The sequence below is a fragment of the Geospiza fortis genome, unplaced genomic scaffold, assembly GCF_000277835.1.
Source record: "Geospiza fortis unplaced genomic scaffold, GeoFor_1.0 scaffold403, whole genome shotgun sequence".
Classification (NCBI taxonomy): domain Eukaryota; kingdom Metazoa; phylum Chordata; class Aves; order Passeriformes; family Thraupidae; genus Geospiza; species Geospiza fortis.
Genome location: NW_005054336.1, coordinates 5752287 through 5773705, shown reverse-complemented (window position 1 = coordinate 5773705; position 21419 = coordinate 5752287). Strand labels below are relative to the sequence as shown.

The window sequence follows — 21419 nt, the reverse complement described above, 5'->3', positions numbered from 1 at the left end:
GGGCGCTCCTGTGAGTAACCACAGCCCATGGAAATGTCCCTGGGCTCACTGCTCATTCCAGAATGCTGCTTGCTCCCACTCTGTTCAAGATGTATTCTCACAACACCAACCTACTCATTTTGGATTTACAAATATGTACATAGTAAAACATTTCTCATCGTGCTCTCCGAGACCAGGAAGGGTTAAACCTGTTACTGTCACAGCAGGGAGAGGATATAAATCAGTCTTTCATTAAAACTTTTTACCCAGCCACTCTGCATTAGAGTACAAGGGTATTTGACATCAGCTTCCATTATTACTTCATATAATTGTTCTCTTCCCTTGATAGTTTTCTTACACTTGTGGTATTTTCTGTCTTGTTGGGTTTTTTTTTTTTGGAGGTGGGTGGCTGTTTTAATTTTGTATTGGTATTGGGGCTCCCTGTACTGAACTATTCATCACTCTCTTGTGATAATGGGGATTGCTTCATTTTCTTCAAAACCAGGGTGAAAAAGGTCCCCAAGGTCCAGCTGGACGTGATGGAATTCAGGGTCCTGTAGGACTTCCTGGTCCTGCTGGTCCTAGTGGTTCTCCTGGAGAAGATGGTGACAAGGTGAATCACTATAATTGCTTATTAGTGCATCTGGCAGAAGATCTGTCAGTACAGTTGTCTGTAGCTTTCCTCACAATAAATAGGGTGACAAAGCAACAAATCTTATCCCTGCCTCCCCCAAATTCCCTCTGCCTACTGCAAAAAATACCTAAAAACCTCTTCTATAACCAAATGTCTGAGGGACAGATGCCACAGGACACTGGGATTTGTGTTAAAGAGCTAGTAGAATAACATTTATCCTGGCAAAGAAACAAGAATAAAGGTGTGGCAAAATAAGGCAAATGATGCCAAAATTGATTTTTGCCTATTTTAGAAATTCGATTTACTGAATGAGCAAGATGAAATGTCTTCAGTAATATACAGGGATTCAAAACCACCAGAGGCTGTGCTGGGAGGTTGAGGGTGTCAAAATAATTATGTTCACATCAGAGATGTCCTGTTGACCTCTGGCAGAATTTAAAATATGACACCTTTCAGGATCATCTGGTGTGGCTGCTTGACCCAGCACTTTTCTGTTAGTTAGCACAGGGTAAAGGCAAAGATTTCAACATTCATATTTGTGATTCATGAGTGCTATTTATCCCACAGACTGTATTCTCTGTGATTTAATTGTCTTTTATTATTGTATAAAGAAGACATTATTTTCTAATGTGGTTTCTTGGTGATTTGAATAATTTTGAAGTTTTGAAATACTGTACACTTCAGTGAGAAGCAGTAGTTCAGGCATAAACAGTTACATGAGTCTGTAAATCAGACTACTTTCATTATAAGTTCATATTGAAGGTGACATAAGCAACACAATTTCCTTTATTTAGAGCTCAGTAGCATTATACTTCAAAGCCAGGTCTTGTTGCCCTTTTCAATTCAGCAATCAATATCAGAATTAATATGACATATTATTGATCACTGCAGAACTGCTTCCTTAAGGCTTTCACTTGAAGCAGCAGCATAAAACATAGAATAATCATATCAAAGGGAACATTTGGAGATACCATGACATTGACTTCAGCTAAGTGTGAAGAAGACCATTTTAAACAAGTTTAACTTTTAACTTTCAATTACAGGGTGAAATTGGTGAACCAGGTCAGAAAGGTAGTAAAGGTGACAAAGGAGAAAACGTGAGTAGCAAAATTATTTGTGCATTCCATCTATTCTTTATAAATAAAAGGTATTCACGCATGAAGTATGCAGGTAGCTTTGCTACATAAATGAGCAGAAAAAAAGACACACTCCTAAAATGTTCTTTCAAAATAATGTTCTTTTAATGCAATACTAGAGGTTTGTACTTACAGATCCAGGCATGTATTTATTATTGCTCTTATTCCTAGAGCTTAGAGAATCATTACAAAATATAAACTACATTCTTAAGCACCCTTCCTGTATCACTGAAATTCCTCCATTCTCTCCATTTGAACTGGAGAGACCAAGAATTCCCATACATTCCCTTACTGTGTTGAACTTCACTGACTGCACTGTGTGAACATTCCCAGCTGTGGCTTCTTAGCCATGAGGATGGAAACTGTGGAGACTCAGCAGAGGAATCTACTAATGTAGTTTTAAAATTTGTAAAGGATATCTAATTCCTGGGGAGCACAATTAACTGATGGCAGATGAAATGGCTTATACAAGTTTTCATATTTTATCATTAGGCCTATTAGTGAACCTAGGACTAATCAGGTTTCTACTGTTTTGATTTCACATTTTTTCCGTCTTCAAAAATAAATTATAAAGTTCAAGCACTTCCTTTTTTTTATTTAGGCCAGACATATAAAATTAAGCTTTTTTCACTGTGAAATTTGAAACTAGAAAGAATAAAACTAGCACTTATTTATTTCCATTTTATTTTGGTTTCTTTTCTAAAAACTCAAAATGGTATGTTTTCAATTCTGTTCAAATTCAATATAAACTGGTACTTTACTTGAATAATTTTCCATAAGAAACAATTGAGAAGTAATGGCAGAAAGATCCCTTTGATTGTTATATTTCAACACTATTCACAGTTAGCAAAGCTCTGAACTCAGCACAGGGGTATTCATGGCTAAGTAAATTTATCTTGAAAACAGTGTGATTTTTGAGATTGACAAGTTGCAGAACAGTATATTAGTTTAAAAAATTACACCAAATGTATGGCTTACATATTATCAGATGATGTTTATGGGAGGATATGTACATACTCAAGCAAATCACAGGTCATAGAATCACAGAATGGCTTGGGCTGGAAATGAACTTTAGGATCAGCTAGTTCCAGCCTCTGATCCAGTTCCACTTCAGGCTTTGCATGTGGTCACAGGCATATCCTGTTGTCCCCTTCGCCATGCCTCTTCATTAGAAATGCTTTGCATGAGAGAAATATGGGGAAACAACACAAGCTGCGCTCTGGTGTTTCAGATCATTTTAGCATAGCTAGTTATGCTGAGCATTAGGCTGTGACCTCAGTTCCCATAGTGAGTGCTGATGCATTTGGGCCTGCTCCAGCAGAACTGCTTTACAAATAAAATGTCTGCAGCATTATCGTTTGAGAATGTATCCTGGACTCCCAGTCTCAAGGTGAATGCATTTGAGACGATTACACATTTTTGCTTGAAATACAGGATTCAGTGTTGAGGCCTTAGTTGAAGTGAATGTAACTCCGGTTGAAGTCATGTCTTGAATCTGCCCTCAACTGCAGTCATTCAACCCTGTCAATTTCAGAATGTGTTCATTTTAAATCTGCTTTCCTTTCAACGTGCTGACAGATGCCTGTTGGGGCAGGGAGAAAGGGCTTTTTGGTCACCTCTGAAAGGTTCTGACGAGGAAGTACCAGTTCTGAAATCACAAGATATAAAGAACAGATATTTACAATCTCAAACCGCCCACAAAAGGCCTTGGTGGGCATTTAGAGCCTGATCACAGCAAGGATCCTGATCAAAGAAGTGATTCATTTTTCCTGTTTAAGAAGAGCTGGAAAAATCTTCAATTCCCCATTGAAACTAACAAAGATTTCTTTTTGTGGGTTTGAAAATACTGTGCCTAACTATGTTGGCATATTCTAGTAAAGACAGCACAATTTTGTTGTTGATGTGCTGTCCTCTCTTGAACTTCAAAACCTCCTCAGTTATCACAGCTGCCTTTGTTAACAGAGGATTCTCTCATTATACTGATCAGTCTTTCTCCATTTGCCCTCCAGAGCAATGGCAAAAAAGAATCTGGCCATGTGTCCAAATAACTCCTCATTAATCAACTGCAGAGTTCGTTCCAACAGTGCTTTATATCAAAATGGGTCTTTAAATGAGTTTAAAAATGTGTAGGCCTCATTCCAGAGCCTATAAAATGAAGGAGCACATTGAAGCATCTCAAAGAGTGTAGAAAAATCCATCCATGCCAAATCCCTTTCTCATGGTAACACTTGCCAGTCAGCTGGAGCATTCCTCAGAGTCCTTTCATTTAGATATGTCACTACAGAGGCTAGAAAGCTTTGTTTCATGTATTTACATCAGGAATGGGACAAAAGTAAAACTGTAAAAGAGAAGAAATAAAGAGCTTGGTGCTTCATACTCCCTAGAAAATAAAATGGTCCAAAAGATATATAAAACCCAGAGAAATAAATAGACTGCAAGACTTAAGAAGTCCCTTTATTTAATTCTCCCTATAAAGGGCACAATAATCTAATTTTATCCCTAGCAAAGTCTGTAAATTGTGGCATTATTCTCCTTTAAACCAGAATTTGAAGCCTAGAAGTTGCAGACAACTTGGTATCTGAAATAGACTAGAATTAGCCAAGGCCAGGTGTTGAGTTTTGTGCCTTCTTAGCATAACTCTTCATCAGTCTACTTCCTCTAGTGTGGCAAAAACAAGACTCAAACTACATCATTTACACCTCATCATAAAGTAGGATCTTGCATTCCTGTACTCTGATAGCTTCATTATATCACATCTGCAAGACTGACTTCTAATTACGTGCAATATAACTTCATTATTATTCTGCAGGGGGAATGAAAAAAAGACATTCCTCTCAGAGACAGGGGTTTTTGGTCATTCTGTTGAAAAGAGACTTAATATTAAAGAGAATGTGATTCCCAATGGTCAGCAAGAACTTGCACTTTTTCATGTCTCCTGGAGGTCAAAATAAGCTTTGTACCATTGCAAAAATAATTAGCAGTTTCATAAAAACTACTCCAAATAATAAGCATTTGAATTAAAGATAGATTTTTAGATGATGCTTTAAAGTTTGAGAGATATTTGGCATAAACCTCATTGAAAGTTTTGATATTTTTAATTGTGAAAAAAAATTCCTTTTGATTCATGTTCGCATGGAAATTTATTCAGAAACATTAAAAATGAGCTTCTAACTAATGCCAACATTGTCTATTATAGATGTGAAAATTGGAGGTTTTGAGATGTAAATAGTTTGTACTGAATGGAAAGGACTTGTGAATGATGCTACATCCTCTAAGGAGGAACATGGCAATGCTGAATAGATTGTGGTTGTGCAAGTCAGGATTTCTCTCATGTCTGTATTTGCTTTTAATCTCATTGCAGATGTCACAATCACTAACTTGTCCTTTGGATGTTTGTTTGTTGCAGGGTCCTCCAGGTCCCCCAGGTCTGCAGGGTCCCGTTGGAGCCCCAGGGATTGCTGTAAGTAGATCGTTCAGAGCCAACCCCAACCTTGCATAACTCAGCTGATCCTGACTTCTCTGAACTGTTTGCTCCTTACTCAGGAATATATTTCAAAACACCACTAACAGTTCTGCCCCTGCCCACTTACATGCAGTTCTTTATTGTAAACAAGTCTGTGTGGGTGTTACTGTATGGCAGATTTACAGCAGGGCAATAATTTGACAAAATGATTAAAAATTAAATCCTGTAAATAGTGAACAAGGACCATCATTTCAGTGAACTTGTTTGGTGGTGTGTTTGGCAGCTCACTATAGATGCAGTTAAAAGAGAGTGTCTTTTTTTAAAATTCACCTGATACCAAGTGACTTAATTCTTATTTTTATTTCAAAGGCTCTGAATTCTTTTACCCTGAGTATTGCTAGAACCCTGTGCTACTCATATTTACAGAGGTATCCAACAGCTAGAATGTTTATGCAGATGTGATAGAGAGGGGGAACTCAGGGAAAATTTCTGTGAGAAATGCAGCACTAATTGACCTATATTAAACCAGAGCACGTGCTTACATTTTGTTTGTGCAACAGATTTCATCCAGCCAAGATGATGAGCATGCATTTGTAAAGACACTTGGTGTGATTCTGAGCTCTTTTGTCGCTGTTTCCCAGTCATCTCCATGGAGCTTTTCCTGTTGTTATTATCAGAGCTGTGATAGTTTTGCTCTTCATTGTTTCCCAACAGGGAGGTGATGGAGAGCCAGGCCCAAGAGGTCAGCAAGGGATGTTTGGGCAAAAAGGTGACGAAGGTCCTCGAGGCTTCCCCGGGCCCCCAGGCCCTATTGGCTTACAGGTAAATTCCTTTATTATTTTACCTTACAGCTGTAAAACAAGATGTAACAAAAAAAGTGTAAGAACACTGATTTCTGTGTCAGAAACTGAATGACTACTGTCTATTAATAAATAAATGATAGCATCATTTAATTAGAAGGGAAAGATCCCGTATTGATGGGGTTCATGCATAAACAACAGATTTAATGCAGCAGTACTAATATACATATATATATATATATATATATCAGAGAATAAATTACCCAGACTCCCACCCGAGCTCTGGATAATCCTGGCAGTGTTTTTAAAATCACCCAGTGTAGCATTTCTGTGTGCTTTTTTTTCCCCCCAAATTTATTGTGTCACCTAGTTTAAGCATCCTAGGACTACCTATACATTTACTTTAATATGAAAAGCCCCCTTCCCTTTCTTTCCATTTTAATGCATATAGGTCTTTTTCTTCTTGTTCCACCATCTGCCCCCTCACAAGTTCACAAGTTTGACGTGTAGATCTGATTTACATTGTTTCACATTGATTTATAAGTAATCATACCAGGGACCCTACTTACAGTATTCTTCCTCATGTTTTTTAGGGTCTGCCTGGCCCACCAGGTGAAAAAGGTGAAAATGGAGATGTGGGCCCAATGGTAAGACTTCTTCCTCACTGGTCACTCTAAAGGACATAAATATTCTCCATATATTGTTGTCTTTTCTCTATAGCTCACCATTTGATAAGATACTCCTGAATTTGGTGACTGAGTATGAAACATTTTGTGTAACATAAACTCTCTCTGGGATTTTCTTTGCTTTCCCACATCTACTCCCTCATCATTAATACTGAGATTTATCTAACATGAGAAAATACTGAAAAATAGTTAGCAAAGCAGATGCTCTGTGTGCCTGAGACAGGACAGTGACAATCAAGTTCAGGAAAGAAAGAGGAAAAAGTAGATAACACTGCACCAGAGACTCTGGAGCTGCCTTCCGGGAGTTCAGGCCATTGTTACTAACATACAGTGTCAGGTATGCAGGCCAGGAGATGGCAAACACTGCTTGGCCCTGTTTACTTTCCCTGGGTGATGCATTTTCCAGCTGTTTCTCCTGTTGACAGAATGCCTTGTGGGCTGTTCCTGAGTGCTGTGCAAGCTCTCTGCTCTCTACGTTTGCCTCCAGCAGCTTGTGCCAAGTCCGGCTGCTTCACTCCTGCCCATCTGTAGGCACCATGGTGCAGTTCTGCCCCAGGGCTCTCACAGACACTTGAGCTGCTCCAGGTCTCTGACAGTAGGATGGGCATGCAGGGAACCTGCAGGGAAAGAACCAATCCTCAGGGGCTCCTAAGCATCAGGTCATGTCCAGCTCAGGTACTCTGTGACACAGCCTGGGCCTCCTGTCACCTTTTCAACTCCTCCAGCAGGCAGCAATCTGGCCCTGCTCTTCCTGCTGCATGATGAAGATTAAAAGCCCTCTACAGATTGAGTATATTATTTTTCATTGGTCAGAAATTCTTCCTGATTGTAACTCTACTATATCTGTTCTATGATTCTGTCATATCACATTGTCTCTTCGATACAGGGTCCACCTGGCCCACCAGGTCCCAGAGGTCCCCAGGGTCCTAATGGAGCTGATGTAAGAATCAATCTTTTGTCTTGCTAATTGAGTAATAAGCACCCTATTTTGGATGACCATATTTTGAATAACAAAAATCTTTTGTCACTGTAGGGTCCTCAAGGTCCCCCAGGCTCAATTGGCTCTGTTGGAGGTGTTGGTGAAAAGGTGAGTGTGGATGGAAACCCCCAAGGAAGAGAAAACATTGGAATAGGAATGCTATATGGCATTCATTCATTCAAATCCTTTTCATTGCTATTTTCAGTTCTCTATTCAGAAAATTTTCTGCCAGGATATGGAGTGAGTTTTTTTGGGACTGGTTACTTTCATATTTTACCCAAGGAACGTGCCAGATTGTATCTTCCTTGTTCTTAAAGGAAAGATGAGATATGCAGGGATATAAGGGCTTTTTTTCCTGTGCTTTATTTGAAGCAAGAGAGTAAACTATTATATAGTGCTGAGCAAGCAAGAAATTCAAAAGTGAGTCTTAAAATGCTTGTTTATGTTTATTTTATCAAGCTACATGACCTCAACCACATCACCTACGTAAGCCTAAAAGCCTTTTGCTGTCATGTTACAGATTTAACATTAATTTTTTCCCGAACTTTGGAATGGGAAAGAAGATCCTGAGTGGAGCATAAGATGGAGGAAAAACAAAATAGAAATATATTCCAGGCCAATATATAAATTGCTAATTGAGAAACTATGTAGATTGCTCTTGGGTATTTAATGATTTGTCACAGAGTATCACATGTTCAAAGAAACACCAGTGTCAGTGAATCCTAGAAAAGACATCTCTAGGAATGTCAGTATGGGTAGTTTTTCAGAAAGCTTTCCATATTTTTAACTTTTCAGAACATGAAGCAAGATTTCCCTTTTTCTAACTAAACCAGCCTTTTAAAAGAATTTTCAGGTGTTTCACAGTTTGTTTTTTTTTTCCTACATGCCCATCAGCTAAATCACTGACCAGTACTCTGGGATGTGGTGAAGAGCATACTCGAATAATATAACATAAAATTGGGTTTGATGGGGAAATATCCTACTTTGTGTCCCTTACTGTCCTTTGAGACCAAACAGATGTCATTGTGTCAAGCTGGCAGTGCTTCACTGCAGGGCTTCCTTCTCAGGATGTGGCTCTGAGCATCAGCTCACCTCTTGGGAGCAGCAGCACTCTGGTGTTCTCAATCTTTTTCCCCAAAATTGCACAAGACACACAAAACACGATGCCCTCCTGCTTGACTGCATTATTAACAAGGATATTCCTTCTAATGTCCCAAGTTCATGACATTGTTCATCCAGTCTACTTTAAAAAATATCTTGGCCTCATGAAGGACTGCAGGATTTGTTTTCTTCTCTCTGGGAAGAGTTCCAAAAATGTGACACAATCTAAGAGTTGAGAGAAATAAAAAGTTAATGGGAAAAGAGAGTCTGTATTTCAGTGGAATACAGAAAATAATGGGCATTGTGGGAAGAAAAAATTTTCCTGTGACCACTACTGAGAAAAATGTTAATTATGAGAACATCCAGGGTACCACCCAATTATATTCAGTACTTTAAAAAACCCCCACCTTGTATAATAATGTGGCCCATTGAACTTGATAGGAATTTTTGCCATTGGTTTCAGTTACCTCTTCAATTTTCAGCATTTCACAATCAAATTATATTCCAGCCATTTTCTAAACACATTGCCTTATATTGAACTCCTTCCTCCTTTGTTTCTCCCTGCAACTCATCTGTGTGATTTAGAATCACTGTTTGTGATGATTAGGCCATGAAATTTAATTCAAGAACATGAAGTTCAGACTGTTTATCACTAGGTTGTCATTTTTTATTTCCTCTAGCTTATATCCCATATTCTCTGCATTCGCAAAGAGAAGCTTCCCAGTGTATTATTTTGGAAGTTTATATAATTGTAATTACTTTCCTCCCTCCTCCTCCTCAAGTTTTAGTACATGCCAGGTTATTTTCTTTCTTAGGATATCTTCCTTCTTAATTTCAGTTCCATTTAATGAAATTTCAAGCTGAGATATCATCAAGAGTTATTTTTTCAGGGGGAGTTGCTGCAATGGGAGGACAGGTCATGCTTTTAAACAAAACATGCATTTTTTCTTTTCCTTTTCTTCCCACACATTTTTCCCCCAATGTTTTTCTTATTATGTCAGCATGCTTTGGCCTCTGCACCTCTTTCAGGAAAGACACACAATATTACAGATAATTCAATACAGTGAGTAAAGAATGTGGAAAAACATTTTGGCATCATCCCTGTTACTGTTGAGGAGAGAAGTAGGTTTGCTCACTTGCATATTTTAGTGGTTTGACCAGGAGATATTTTTTCATTACTACATGGGTTTCAAAGACCCCTTATCTTCTGGCAGAGATAAACAATTTTTGTCACACTTAGTGGCCATGCATTTTTAACCAGTTGTTATTTCCCTTGCTCTGCACACAAGGGCCTGAATGTTCAAAGGCACCAGTGCTGCAAATGCTCCTGTAGCCCTGCATTGTTATTGCTGTGACCCCCACGGAGGGCCTGGCAGTCTGACACTCAGCAGAGCCCTTAAATCCAGCTGCCACACCAGGAGCAGTCACTTTATTCTGCTTTTAATTTAGAGAAATGGAAAACCAAATGTACCTACACACTCTTATCTCTAATTTGATATCAAAGGTCTAACATGCAGACATTCTAAACAGGCAGGAAGTTGCTCATGACTTCTCTAACCTGTGCCTTAGAATGTACATAAGAATTTACAACAGAAGGGAAACAGATCAAGTAATGTTAACCCCACAGTTCCACAAAACCTAATGAAATAAATTTGCCTTTCTAATTGAGATTAGTTTGTGATAATGGCACTCAGCACTGTGCTGTTCTTCTACCCCCTCTCCCTTCCACAGCAGTTATAAACCATCAGAGTTAGACAGCAATGCAAACCCAGTATCTGCAGAACCCAAGCATTCATTCTGTAGCCTCTCAGAGTTCAGACCTGGTTTACTGCATGAAAAAGTCTGGTGTTAGAAAACCACAACACTCATCTGGGTTTAAATTTCTTCCTATTATATTGTTCCAAAAAAACTTTCCAAAGCAGTACACTAACAAGGAGTCCAACACAGTAAACAAGTGAGATCAATAGTTCTCATGCTTAATCATTGATTTCTACTGCAGATGGAAGTGAGAGGACAAAATCAATTGAGTATCCTGGCTCTAAGTTTAGGAACATGTTTGATAAGTGTTCACAGACAATTTTGTGTGTAAATATAATTTTTCCACACACATATGTGTAGACACTGCTAAGGTACCTAATCAAGGCGTGTCTGTGACAGTTTAGGCTACCTGAACATCCATCCTAACAAATTACTTTTAATAACTTCACATGACCTCCTGACTGTGATTTTTTTCTCATCCTTCTCCATCTCTCCAACACTGTAAACAAGAGCCCTCCAAGAAAACACAGCCTTTAGAATTTCTCTCAATTAAATTTAGTTCTCCACAGAGCTAATATATATAACATATATGCAGACCTATGCAAAAGGGATTCTCTTCTAGAGTTACAATTTCTCTGTTTTTTTGTTTTTTTGAGAATGGCAAAAAGGAGCAAAGCTAACTTGTCACAACCCAGTCGGTTGCAAAGTTGGCTCTCATTGTTATAAAATTAAAGACCATGTCCCAGAATTTAACCAAAAGGTGGCAGCCTTCCATCCACTATCTCTGTGCTTTGGGTATCAGTTCTCTAGGACTGATCATAAGGAAAACAACATTTTTTAAACCTTAAAATGTTTTATTAATTTTTTTTTTTATATTTTAACTTTTAAACTACTTTGCCTAGCTTGGTAGAAACCATTCTGCTTGCTTAATCCGAGAAGGTTTTCAGAATTAAGCATGTCTGAAAAATGACATGACCCTTTGTAGTTTAAGATGACTGTCCTTCTTTTTGAAATTCTGTCAGAGGAAGGCTAAGAAAGACCACAGTAACTTTTAAAAGATCTGAGCTGCTAAAAAGAGAGAGAAAAATCTCTAGAGGTGGAATAAATATATTATTAGATTATAAGATCTGTTTTCCAACAGAACATGAAATACTTCCTACGGAGAAGATTCTGAATTAATGCCATTGTTACTAAAAATGAAAAGAAAGACAAGGGCCAACAATAGCTATAGATTACACAGGTTTTAGTAGCTATAAACATGCACTCTGTGAATATATATCAGCTACAGTCTTCTCTATCAAAACACTATTTAACTCCCTTAACAGTTATCTATATCAAATGCAGCATTTCGTAGTACCAAGTACTTAGAATATGGAAATCACTCTCAGATAAAACAAGGACTGCATACATGATAGGGGCAGATTTTTTAGTAGAGCTATGATATAGAAATATTAATGTGAGATGAAACTTTAACTGGTCTCATCTTTCACAAATGCCCTTTAAGGGAACATTTTGACATTTTCTAGCCCTTCCAATTTCTCAGTTTTCCACACTGCTGCTTGCTGGGGAGCTGCAGTGCACAGAGCCAACATGACTGTGAGTACTGGAGCAGGCTCCCCCAGTGCTCCCCAGTGTAGGTCAGAGAGAGCCCAGTGTTGTGCGATGGAATGAAGATGTGTTTGTCAACAGGAAGGGTTAAGAAATATATTATCAATCAAGTGTGGATCATCATAAATTACAATATCATTAGGCAGAAAGGCAGAAGAAGAACTCTCTCTCTGAGAAGCTGCCAAGGGGATTACACTGCACAGGTGCTTGTCAGCAAAGACTGGGCACAGTCAGTGCTCTCATGTCACTGCTTCATTTTGTCCTGCCACGGGCTCACCTTTGGAAAGGCTCTATATAGTGGACTTTGTGGATATAGTATGGCTACTAACAGGAAAAACATATTTTTGCTGATTACAGACTTCATTCTCTGTTGCTACAAAAATCTCATTTGATTGATAGAAGGCACGGACAAAACCCCAGTGCTAATGAGGCTGCAGACTCAGTAAACGCTGTGCAGAGAATAAGGAAATGAAGATTATGAATTTTCCTAGAAAACATTCTTAACACTTATTGACCCGAAGCATCCACTACAGGTTTTGTTTTGTTTTAAAATTAATGTAACATCACAGAAGTAAAGACTAAAGTAAACACTAAAAGGGATCATTCATTTTTGAAGTTCCTACAAATATTAGTACATCTAATAGAACATACCAGAGTTTCTAAAGGCGCATTCATCCCTTAATAGTGCCCTTTTTAAAGGGCATTTTAATATTGCTCCTGAAATATTGGTTATCTGTTAATTATCCTAGTCTGGAATTCAGTTGAGAGGTACTGAAATATTTTCCTTTAATCTAATAAAATATTTGTACTGGGCCAAATTTTAGTCCTAGTGAGGTTATCTTGGTGCTGTGAGCTTCTCTGAAAAAAAGGTTCACTATCTACACCCTAAGTTTTGTTTTAAAAATGTATTTTAAGAATGTATTTATACTGACCACGTGTAAATGACAGACACATATGAACTAACTGAATTGTTGTAAAATGAAGAGGGGTTGGAGATCACACAGGCTAGGAAGGGTACACAAATTTATTCCAATTCTGTGAATTCAGTAAATAATTAGGTAAAATACATTTTCAGCACTGAACTACTCTTGCTCATAGATGTAATTCTTGGAAAAAAAAAATATTTTGGGGAAAAAAATCCCCCCATTAGCAGTTGGATTGAAAAATGCTTTAGGATAAGAGTATGTATTTCTTATCCAAGCACTCCATAACAATCACAAAGCATATTCTGCTATCCTTCCATGATTTATGTTTCTGTGATGCTAATAACTAAATATTCTACTAACAGAAGAGTTTTCTATTAAAGTTTATTCATCAGACCACTGAGCCAGAAAATAATTGGTCATAACTAAACTTTAAAATGAAGACTTGAAAAGACAGTCCTTGAGATAATACTGTGCATTAGCTCAGAAGGAGACTGAATTATCCTAAATGTTCACTTAATAGTGCACAATCTTCGACTTGCATGAATTTTCTTTTCCTGCGGTATCATCCTGAAAGCCATCTGCTTTACGGAATAATTCCATCACTGGTAAATACACACCACACACCTCTGTAGCCTGTGGAGAAAGTTTTTCTAACTGATGCTATTATTTCATCATTAGTTTTTCCTTTATATAGCTCTTTCTTCTTCCAACAGTAGCTACAGCAATAATCACAAGCAGGAAATTTGCAGTATATGGGATAATAAAGGGGAACATCTCCCAAAGCCCAAAGGGAAGTTGAGTCTCCCTGGCTCAAGACAATATTAGTTTGATGTATTAGGTCTCAAATTTCAGACTCCAGTTCTGCAAAACCACATACATAACTCAACCCCTCTAGGTAGACCAAATAAAAACCTGTTCTTATAAGCTGTTTACATAAATAAGCATGGGAAGAATATGCAGTTACAGAAGTAAATTCATCAAAATATTCTCCCTAATGACTCCTATTCTTCTGCATCTATAGGGTGAGCCTGGAGAAGCTGGTAACCCTGGACCTCCTGGAGAATCTGGAACAGCTGTGAGTATTTTGTCGTTGTCTTATCATTAACATTTATTATGGTGAACTGTGGTATCTGGCAGGGCTTTGGTAAGCATTTCCTCAGATCATTTGTGCACTTGTGTATGTTTTCTTTGATTTTTCAGCTGAGAACTTATACCTTTAAAATTACATTTGTTTCCATATAATCATAGCCACATCTTGTACTAAGAGAGAATGGAGACTTCTCAAAACAACACCTATTTTTCCTTCCATAAGTATTCACTTTGGCTTGCATGTTTCTCTTTGTGGAAACAGTTCACTGATGAAATTTGGGTGCAGAATTTGGCACTTGACCTAAGACCCTTATTTCCCACTCACATGCCACTATGTATCAAGGAGATTGATACATTTTCATTGTCCAAAAATCAGTTTGCCATTGTGATCTTTTTGGCCATTCCATTTCCAGATGGCATTTTTGTCTTCATGTGTTTTCCACAGGGTCCAAAAGGTGAAAGGGGAGAAAAAGGTGAAGCTGGTCCACCTGGAGCAGCCGGACCACCAGGTGCTAAAGGACCTCCAGGTGATGATGGGCCTAAGGGTAACCCAGTAAGTGAGCTTCATAATTCTAACCCAAACCACTGTGAAGCATTGCTGAATACAATCTGTGAATACAGAACCATAGCATTTCCTGCAAGTGCACTATGTTCATTATATGCTTCACAAAAGATTTCTGATGAGTGCTACCTGCTTGGCAATGGATGACACATTCTTTGCTTTTTTTCTTATCCATCTAGGGCCCAGTTGGTTTTCCTGGAGATCCTGGTCCCCCTGGGGAACCTGGTCCAGCTGTAAGTACACCTTAAAAACAGTTTTAGGTCCTAGTCTTAGTTTGTACTTAATTCTAGTTGACCCTCTCTCTTTCTTGTCTGGGCATGAACTCTTGCCTGCAAGATCGTTGCTTTTCTGTTCATGCTTTTCTCGAGGCTTAAAAATGTTAAGAAATCTTTTTAAAGTTTTGAAAAATAATGACCTTGGGAAAATGCTCTATAGAAAAATAGTGCTCTTATATTCATATATGAAAGTTAGTAGCTTAAATTAGCTGAATTTTTAATTTTGTTTATTTTCCTTGAATTCTGTAGGGTCAGGATGGTGTTGGTGGAGAGAAGGGTGAAGATGGTGATCCTGGTCAACCTGTAAGATTTTTCTCTCATTTTATTTACCTGCATGATCTCTCTGATGACAAGAACATATCTTTTGCCAAATCAGTGGCTTCTATGCAGTCACACTCTTAAAAATATTTTCAGAGTGGACACTTTTTCTATTATACTGAAAAAATAACTATTTATTTCCTTGAAGAGGCAGAACTGCCCACATTACAGTAACACAATGAAGGAAGAGCTCAATTTCTTTTAGAAGTAGTGATGTGTTAAAGGATTTTTCTGCTGGAACTGCTGAGGGGCACTAAAAATAGAGCAGCTCTAAGCATAAGAAAGAAATGCTGCAGCCAAATAATCTTCATTAGCTGAACTAATGAAATTAAGCTAAGATCTTAAGCAGTACCTGAGCAATACTCATATTAAGCATCAAAGCTCTATTTCTGTAGATTCTGTCCATTGATGGGGCTAACACATGGCAGATGTCCATGGCATTCAATAAAGATGAGAACTTAATCCTTTATTACTGCTGTGATTTTAATTGTCTGTTGCAGGGTCCACCAGGTCCTTCAGGTGAAGCTGGCCCACCTGGTCCTCCTGGGAAAAGAGTAAGGAATATCTCATCTTCTCTTGTACACTTCTCTTTCTGAGACACTGTGTCCTTGAGAATTTCAGCTACTTGTTTCATGCTGGGACACTCACATCTGACATTTGTCATTTCTTTGAAGTAATGTTATAAGAGAAATGAAAAAATAGAAACAGCAGAGAAAGCTCTTTAACATGGGTTATAAGAATATAAGAACAAAAAAAAATACATAGGGAAGAATGCATTGCTTACTCATAAAGGTGCTTTTTCTTTTCACTCAAGAATTCAGTGTCTACTGAATCAGTCTGCTAACAGGAGTGAGCTGGGATGACAGTAATAGCAGACATCATCTTTAGGCACATGTCTGCTATCAGGGAGCAGGAAGAATGTGTCTGGTTTGGTGTCTTTAGTCTTGGAAATAAAATAATTTCAATGCAGCTACTGTGCCAAACTATATCATCCTCTCTGTATACAAAATTACCAGGCAGGCATTTCTTTAACTTATGAAGCTATTCCATTTCTAAAGCTTTTGAAGGTTCACAGGGTTTACAAATATACCTAATCAAACCCAGTAAATAATGTTGCAGTCACAGAACTGTAGTAGATGCATCAACCCGTAGGTCTGCTTCAGAGAGCAATTAGATGCAGTTTTTACACTTTAAAAAACAGAAGAAGTGGCATTATTAAATGTAAGCTGAGAATTATTTAACAAAATATGTTAAATTGCTTGGTTTAATGGGCTTGAGTGGAATGACATGCCTAATTAGTTTTATTTATTTTATACAGTAATATATTTGCTCCACCAACATACAAAGTATTTATAATATTCTAAATTATTATAGTCACATTAGCAACCTTATTCTAAAACTGAAATATGGCTCAACTGAATATTAGCAATTAGTATGTTCGCTTGACATCAAACTAAAACTTCCTGCTTTATTATACAGAACGGCAATAGCTCACTCCTCAGAGATGGGCTATATTCTATCTGATTGTATCTAGACCAAAAAAAAACCAGTTTCAGAACACAGATTCCATGTTATGTGTGGTTTGACACATTTCCAATTTAGGGAAAATGCATGGCTAAATATTGCAATGTAGTCCCTTTCTGAATTTTGAAGAAAACATTTTTAGAATCAGATTCTACATTACTTGAGCACCAGAATATTCCAAACTTGTAGGGAATCTGTATTATATTAATGTTTTATTAGAAAGTAACAGTGAAAGACTGAAAGGTCCATACTTACCAGGAAAAACTGCTTTTCATTAGTTTTCATCACTTGTATGGTAGAATCAATTTCAGGAAAAAGCCCTAACAAGAGTCTTAATTTGGATTGAGAAGGACACACAATTTCAGTAGTAATTTTGCTGTCTGTGAGGTGCAGCTCTGGCTACACTACTAGAAAGCAAAATTCCACTCCATTTTTGGTTTTTGGTCTCTGAAATAATGAGCTGGCAGAGCTCAGAATCCATACTTTTAATTAAAAACTCCTGAAATCCTCAACAGTAGGCTCCTTATTTATTTTGTTATACATTTTCATTCCCCTCTTCCATTCCATTTTGTAACTGACCTCACCTCAATTTTAGTGCCCAGTCTTCTAAAATCATGTTTATTACCAGCTGTCAGAGTTTTGAGCAATCTCTGTCTAGTTACAGAGTTTTAAAGTTTCCCCAGCTCTCCCTGGGAAGCAAATTCTAGTGAAAGACATGGACATACTTCGTTTTTCCATTGTATCTAAGAAATTGATAAGCCAAAACCATAATCTACAAAGGGTGACTTTTGTGACATAGTAATTGACAAAGTCTTGAGAAGTGATTTTTTTTAACATTTTAATTAAAGAGTAATTATTATTTTACATATTCTAACTTCTTAAATGATGTGTGCATGCACCAGATCAGGAAAATACATGCTGAGAAGGCTTTATACATCAATGTAATTTAGCTGCAAGCAATAGTATTAATTGTGGCTGCTTATCTAGAACTAGAGATACAGACTGAACCCCTGTACAGTTATGTTGTTATTATTATTTTTCTGAAACTTAATCCCTTGCTCTTAGGTTTGGATCTTCTTTTTGGTTTGCCATACAGTACTGGGTAACACTCCTAGTTTGAATTTATTGATTTCCATCTGACAAATGTTAAAAGTAGCATGAGGAAAAGACACCATCAGAGAGTATTTGTCCTTCAGATCGATATGCAGTCAATACAGATCAGCACAGACAGCACTCCTTGCCTGTGTTCCCAGCCCTTCAGTGTGCCAGGCACTTGAGCTTTGGGATCTGCTTTTTCCTGGGCAGTGACAATCAGATATCCACATCACATACACACAAACCTTCATATACCAACCAAGTTTTAGAATTTAAAGCTCAAGACTAAGATATATTTTTGTTCTCAACTGGAGGCCATACCATCTTTTTCCATTAAAAGAAGAGATGTCAATACTGAAGCAAAGCCAGAAATTTTGCAAACCAGAAGTTTATTTGGTTTGCTGCCTTTAAATACAATGTTGAATAACTTAGGAAAAAATAAAGTGTTTCTATGAAGGAGAATTTTTTTTCCATTTTGGCTACAACATGATTCTGCCTCAGCAGGGTGTACTCACCACTTAAAAATTAATTTCTCTCTTGATTTCAAATGCACAGAATACCTAACAATATGCTAGGTTTCTGTCACAACAGGCTAATGAAATGTGGTAATGGTTTTTCTGTGTTGGAAATAATGTTCTAAGCCAGATGACAGCTATAAACAACAATTGCAATTATTTTAATGAAATATGGAAGAACAGAGAAAAATATTCAATAGGTTCATGTAACAAAAGTTGAGAACGAGTTTGTTTCTGCATGATTACTTTTGTCTTCTTAGTTCATAGAATGTATCAGGCACTATGTCCAAAATGACAGTGCAGTGTTGATAAGAATCAGCATGGCAGCTGGGGTGATGAGGGGGAGACCTGTGCATTAATGTGCAGCACTGTTACTGAGCTCCTTTCTCTCAGTTACAAGTCCCCGGGCACTCCCCCAGCGCAGTGGGAGGTGGCAATTGCAAGGGGCCCAGGGGCAGCTCCTGCAGCAGCTCCGGGCCTGGGGCAGCCTGGGCACTGCTGCTAATGTCAGGCACTGTGCTTGTATTTTAGCCATCACACTGGGCTTAGCCCTGCTAATTAATTCAAGCTGCAGCTTCATTTCTAGATTATGCAGAGACCATATTTCTCAAGTACAAACTGCGACATTCAAACCTTTTCAGTCTCTTACATAGGGTGGGTTAGAATCCATGTGGGAACTTCAAGCAAGTAAAGAACATGGGCGTGTAAATTAATTCATGTAAGAAAAAAAGTCATGCATCTAAACTGCTTCTGAATTTATTTATGTACCTGTTGATCTTATTATCACTGCAAACTGTGATCCACCCAACAAATTACAACCTACACAAAAGATCACATATATCAGATGTTATTCATTATTATTGGAACAGCAGGGATTTAAAATATTCTTCCTGTTTCAAAGAGTCAGCATTTGGCCCAGGGCATTTAAGCTTCTCTGTATTTTGAAGAAATAAAACTAAGTCCTTTACCCCTTACAGCTCTTAAAAATACCAAAGAAAAAAGCTGCTGATACCCACAACAAATGGCCAAAGTCCTCTTGTGGTTAATTCGATTCATTTGGCATTATCTTTGATGTAGTCTGAACTATCTCTGCTGGCCAAAAGGTTCATGCAGTGCTGCAGATGTTCAGTGTCACCCTGGAGAAAGCTTAATTTCAGAAGCAAATGAATGATCTTAATATACTTCTATGTAAATACCTATAAAATGAATATAAATTTCCAGGAATTAAAACCAGTGGAGTTGCTCAAGGTGTGTGCCAAGGTAGCAGTGGATAGTGAAATATATCAGGCAATAAAAGGTTTGGGCTAAGTTCAGCTCTAGTATAAAAAATGCCTTTAGGTCAAACACTGATCCAAAGCCCTGAGCTCAAAAAGCAAACAGGGAGATGCTTAACTGGAAGTACAGTTCTTACCTGTAAAATTTATTTGTGTTCTGGTGCTTTACCTTTAAGGAGCCTGAATTGTTTTTTCTATATGTTAAGAAGTCAAAAGCAGTAAATAAATGGAAGTGATTGAATTTTTCTAGTTGCTGATCTTCAGTACGGTTTTTTTACATAAAAATCTGCTGTTGCATTAAAGAACAGATGAGTCTTATATAGAGTCACAAAATCACAGCATTTGAGCACAGTCACTTTTCTTTCATGTTCCTTTAAGCTGCTCATTGGTTGGCAAGAAATAGCTACTTGTAATAAAGACATTTCCCAGGCTAAAAATTAACCTTGTAGGAGAACAGTTGGTCCATTATCTTGAGTGCATCTTTTCTAAACTAAGCATATAAGAGAACCATTTTCAGAAGAGTGCATTAAATTCTAGACACTGCTCCTGTTCATAACTGAAGCCATGAATATTAATTACCTGACCTAAAAATCAGCCCTTGATGTTCTGGAGGAGAAAAATGTCTTTTTATTTTTCACTTTCATATTTAGTGGATAATATGTAAATTTTTGGCTGTCCAAATGTAATCAGGCCCCTTACTGAGCCCATCCCTGACTTAGAGAATAAAGAAGTATTTGCCACACTGTGCACTGTAGAAAGAGAGGCCTTTTTGGAATCAGTGGATAAACTACAGTGAATAGATAAAAGTCAATGCAAAGCAAGTTTAAAATTAATTGTTATTGTACATATAAATTAGTATTGCCTTTTTTCTTTTATATACTGTTTTGTTGAGGTGGAGGGTTTTTTTGGGGGGGTTGGGTTTTTTGGTTTTGGTTTGGTTTGGTTTGGTTTGGCTGTTTGTGGGTTTTTTTTGTATTCCCAAACAAATTAAACCTCATCATCTTTTAGATATTCTAAAAAACCAGAAAATTTTATAGGGGAATAAGAGCTGTTTGGTATTTTTTAGCCTGTGAATAAAATGTCAAAAAAAGAAATTTAATGTTATTTTGTAAGCATTTGCTACTTATTAATATGGTGGGAATTGCACTTTCAGAATTTTTTTCACTGGTTATATTTGAAAAAACCTGAGATTATGAGCTCAGTGTCTATATTTTACAGGGACCTCCTGGAGCAACAGGTGCTGAAGGCAGACAAGGTGAAAAAGGTGCAAAGGTAATACTCTGAAGATTTTTTTTTGAAGCATAGAAATATAAATTATTTATAAGTTAAAAGTCAATCACTTATGATTCACTGAGTGTGGAACTTTTCAAAGGTAATAACAGGCAATCTGTAAAATCCAAATTCAGACCCAGAATTAGTAGCAATATGTAATGGAGAGGACCCAGCAGTGCAGGCCCAGCTCACCTGTAACAAGCAAGGGGAGCCTGCTCTGCTGGCACCACACCTCTCTGTGAAGCCAGAGACATTTCACTCAGGAAATCATCCTGTGCAGAACTCTGGCTTTTAAAAGCACTTTGCCTCTTGTACATCTCTTCAGTGCCAAACTCAGCCCGTCTCTGACCTGGTCTGTTCCTTCCAGGGTGAACCTGGTGCAGAAGGTGCTCCTGGAAAAACAGGGCCAGTTGGGCCACAGGGAC

At 37.7% G+C, this 21419-nt stretch overlaps 1 protein-coding gene across 1 annotated transcript in view; it reads left to right on the top strand.

The window, feature by feature from the left end:
* COL11A1 (collagen type XI alpha 1 chain) overlaps window positions 1-21419 on the top strand; it is a 123737-nt gene that overhangs the window by 91169 nt on the left and 11149 nt on the right. The window contains 15 exon segments of the mRNA XM_031057870.1: window positions 2-10; window positions 485-592; window positions 1657-1710; window positions 5156-5209; window positions 5927-6034; window positions 6606-6659; window positions 7585-7638; window positions 7732-7785; window positions 14092-14145; window positions 14605-14712; window positions 14901-14954; window positions 15246-15299; window positions 15815-15868; window positions 20941-20994; window positions 21362-21419. Of these exon segments, the coding sequence (XP_030913730.1) occupies window positions 2-10; window positions 485-592; window positions 1657-1710; window positions 5156-5209; window positions 5927-6034; window positions 6606-6659; window positions 7585-7638; window positions 7732-7785; window positions 14092-14145; window positions 14605-14712; window positions 14901-14954; window positions 15246-15299; window positions 15815-15868; window positions 20941-20994; window positions 21362-21419 (931 nt within the window).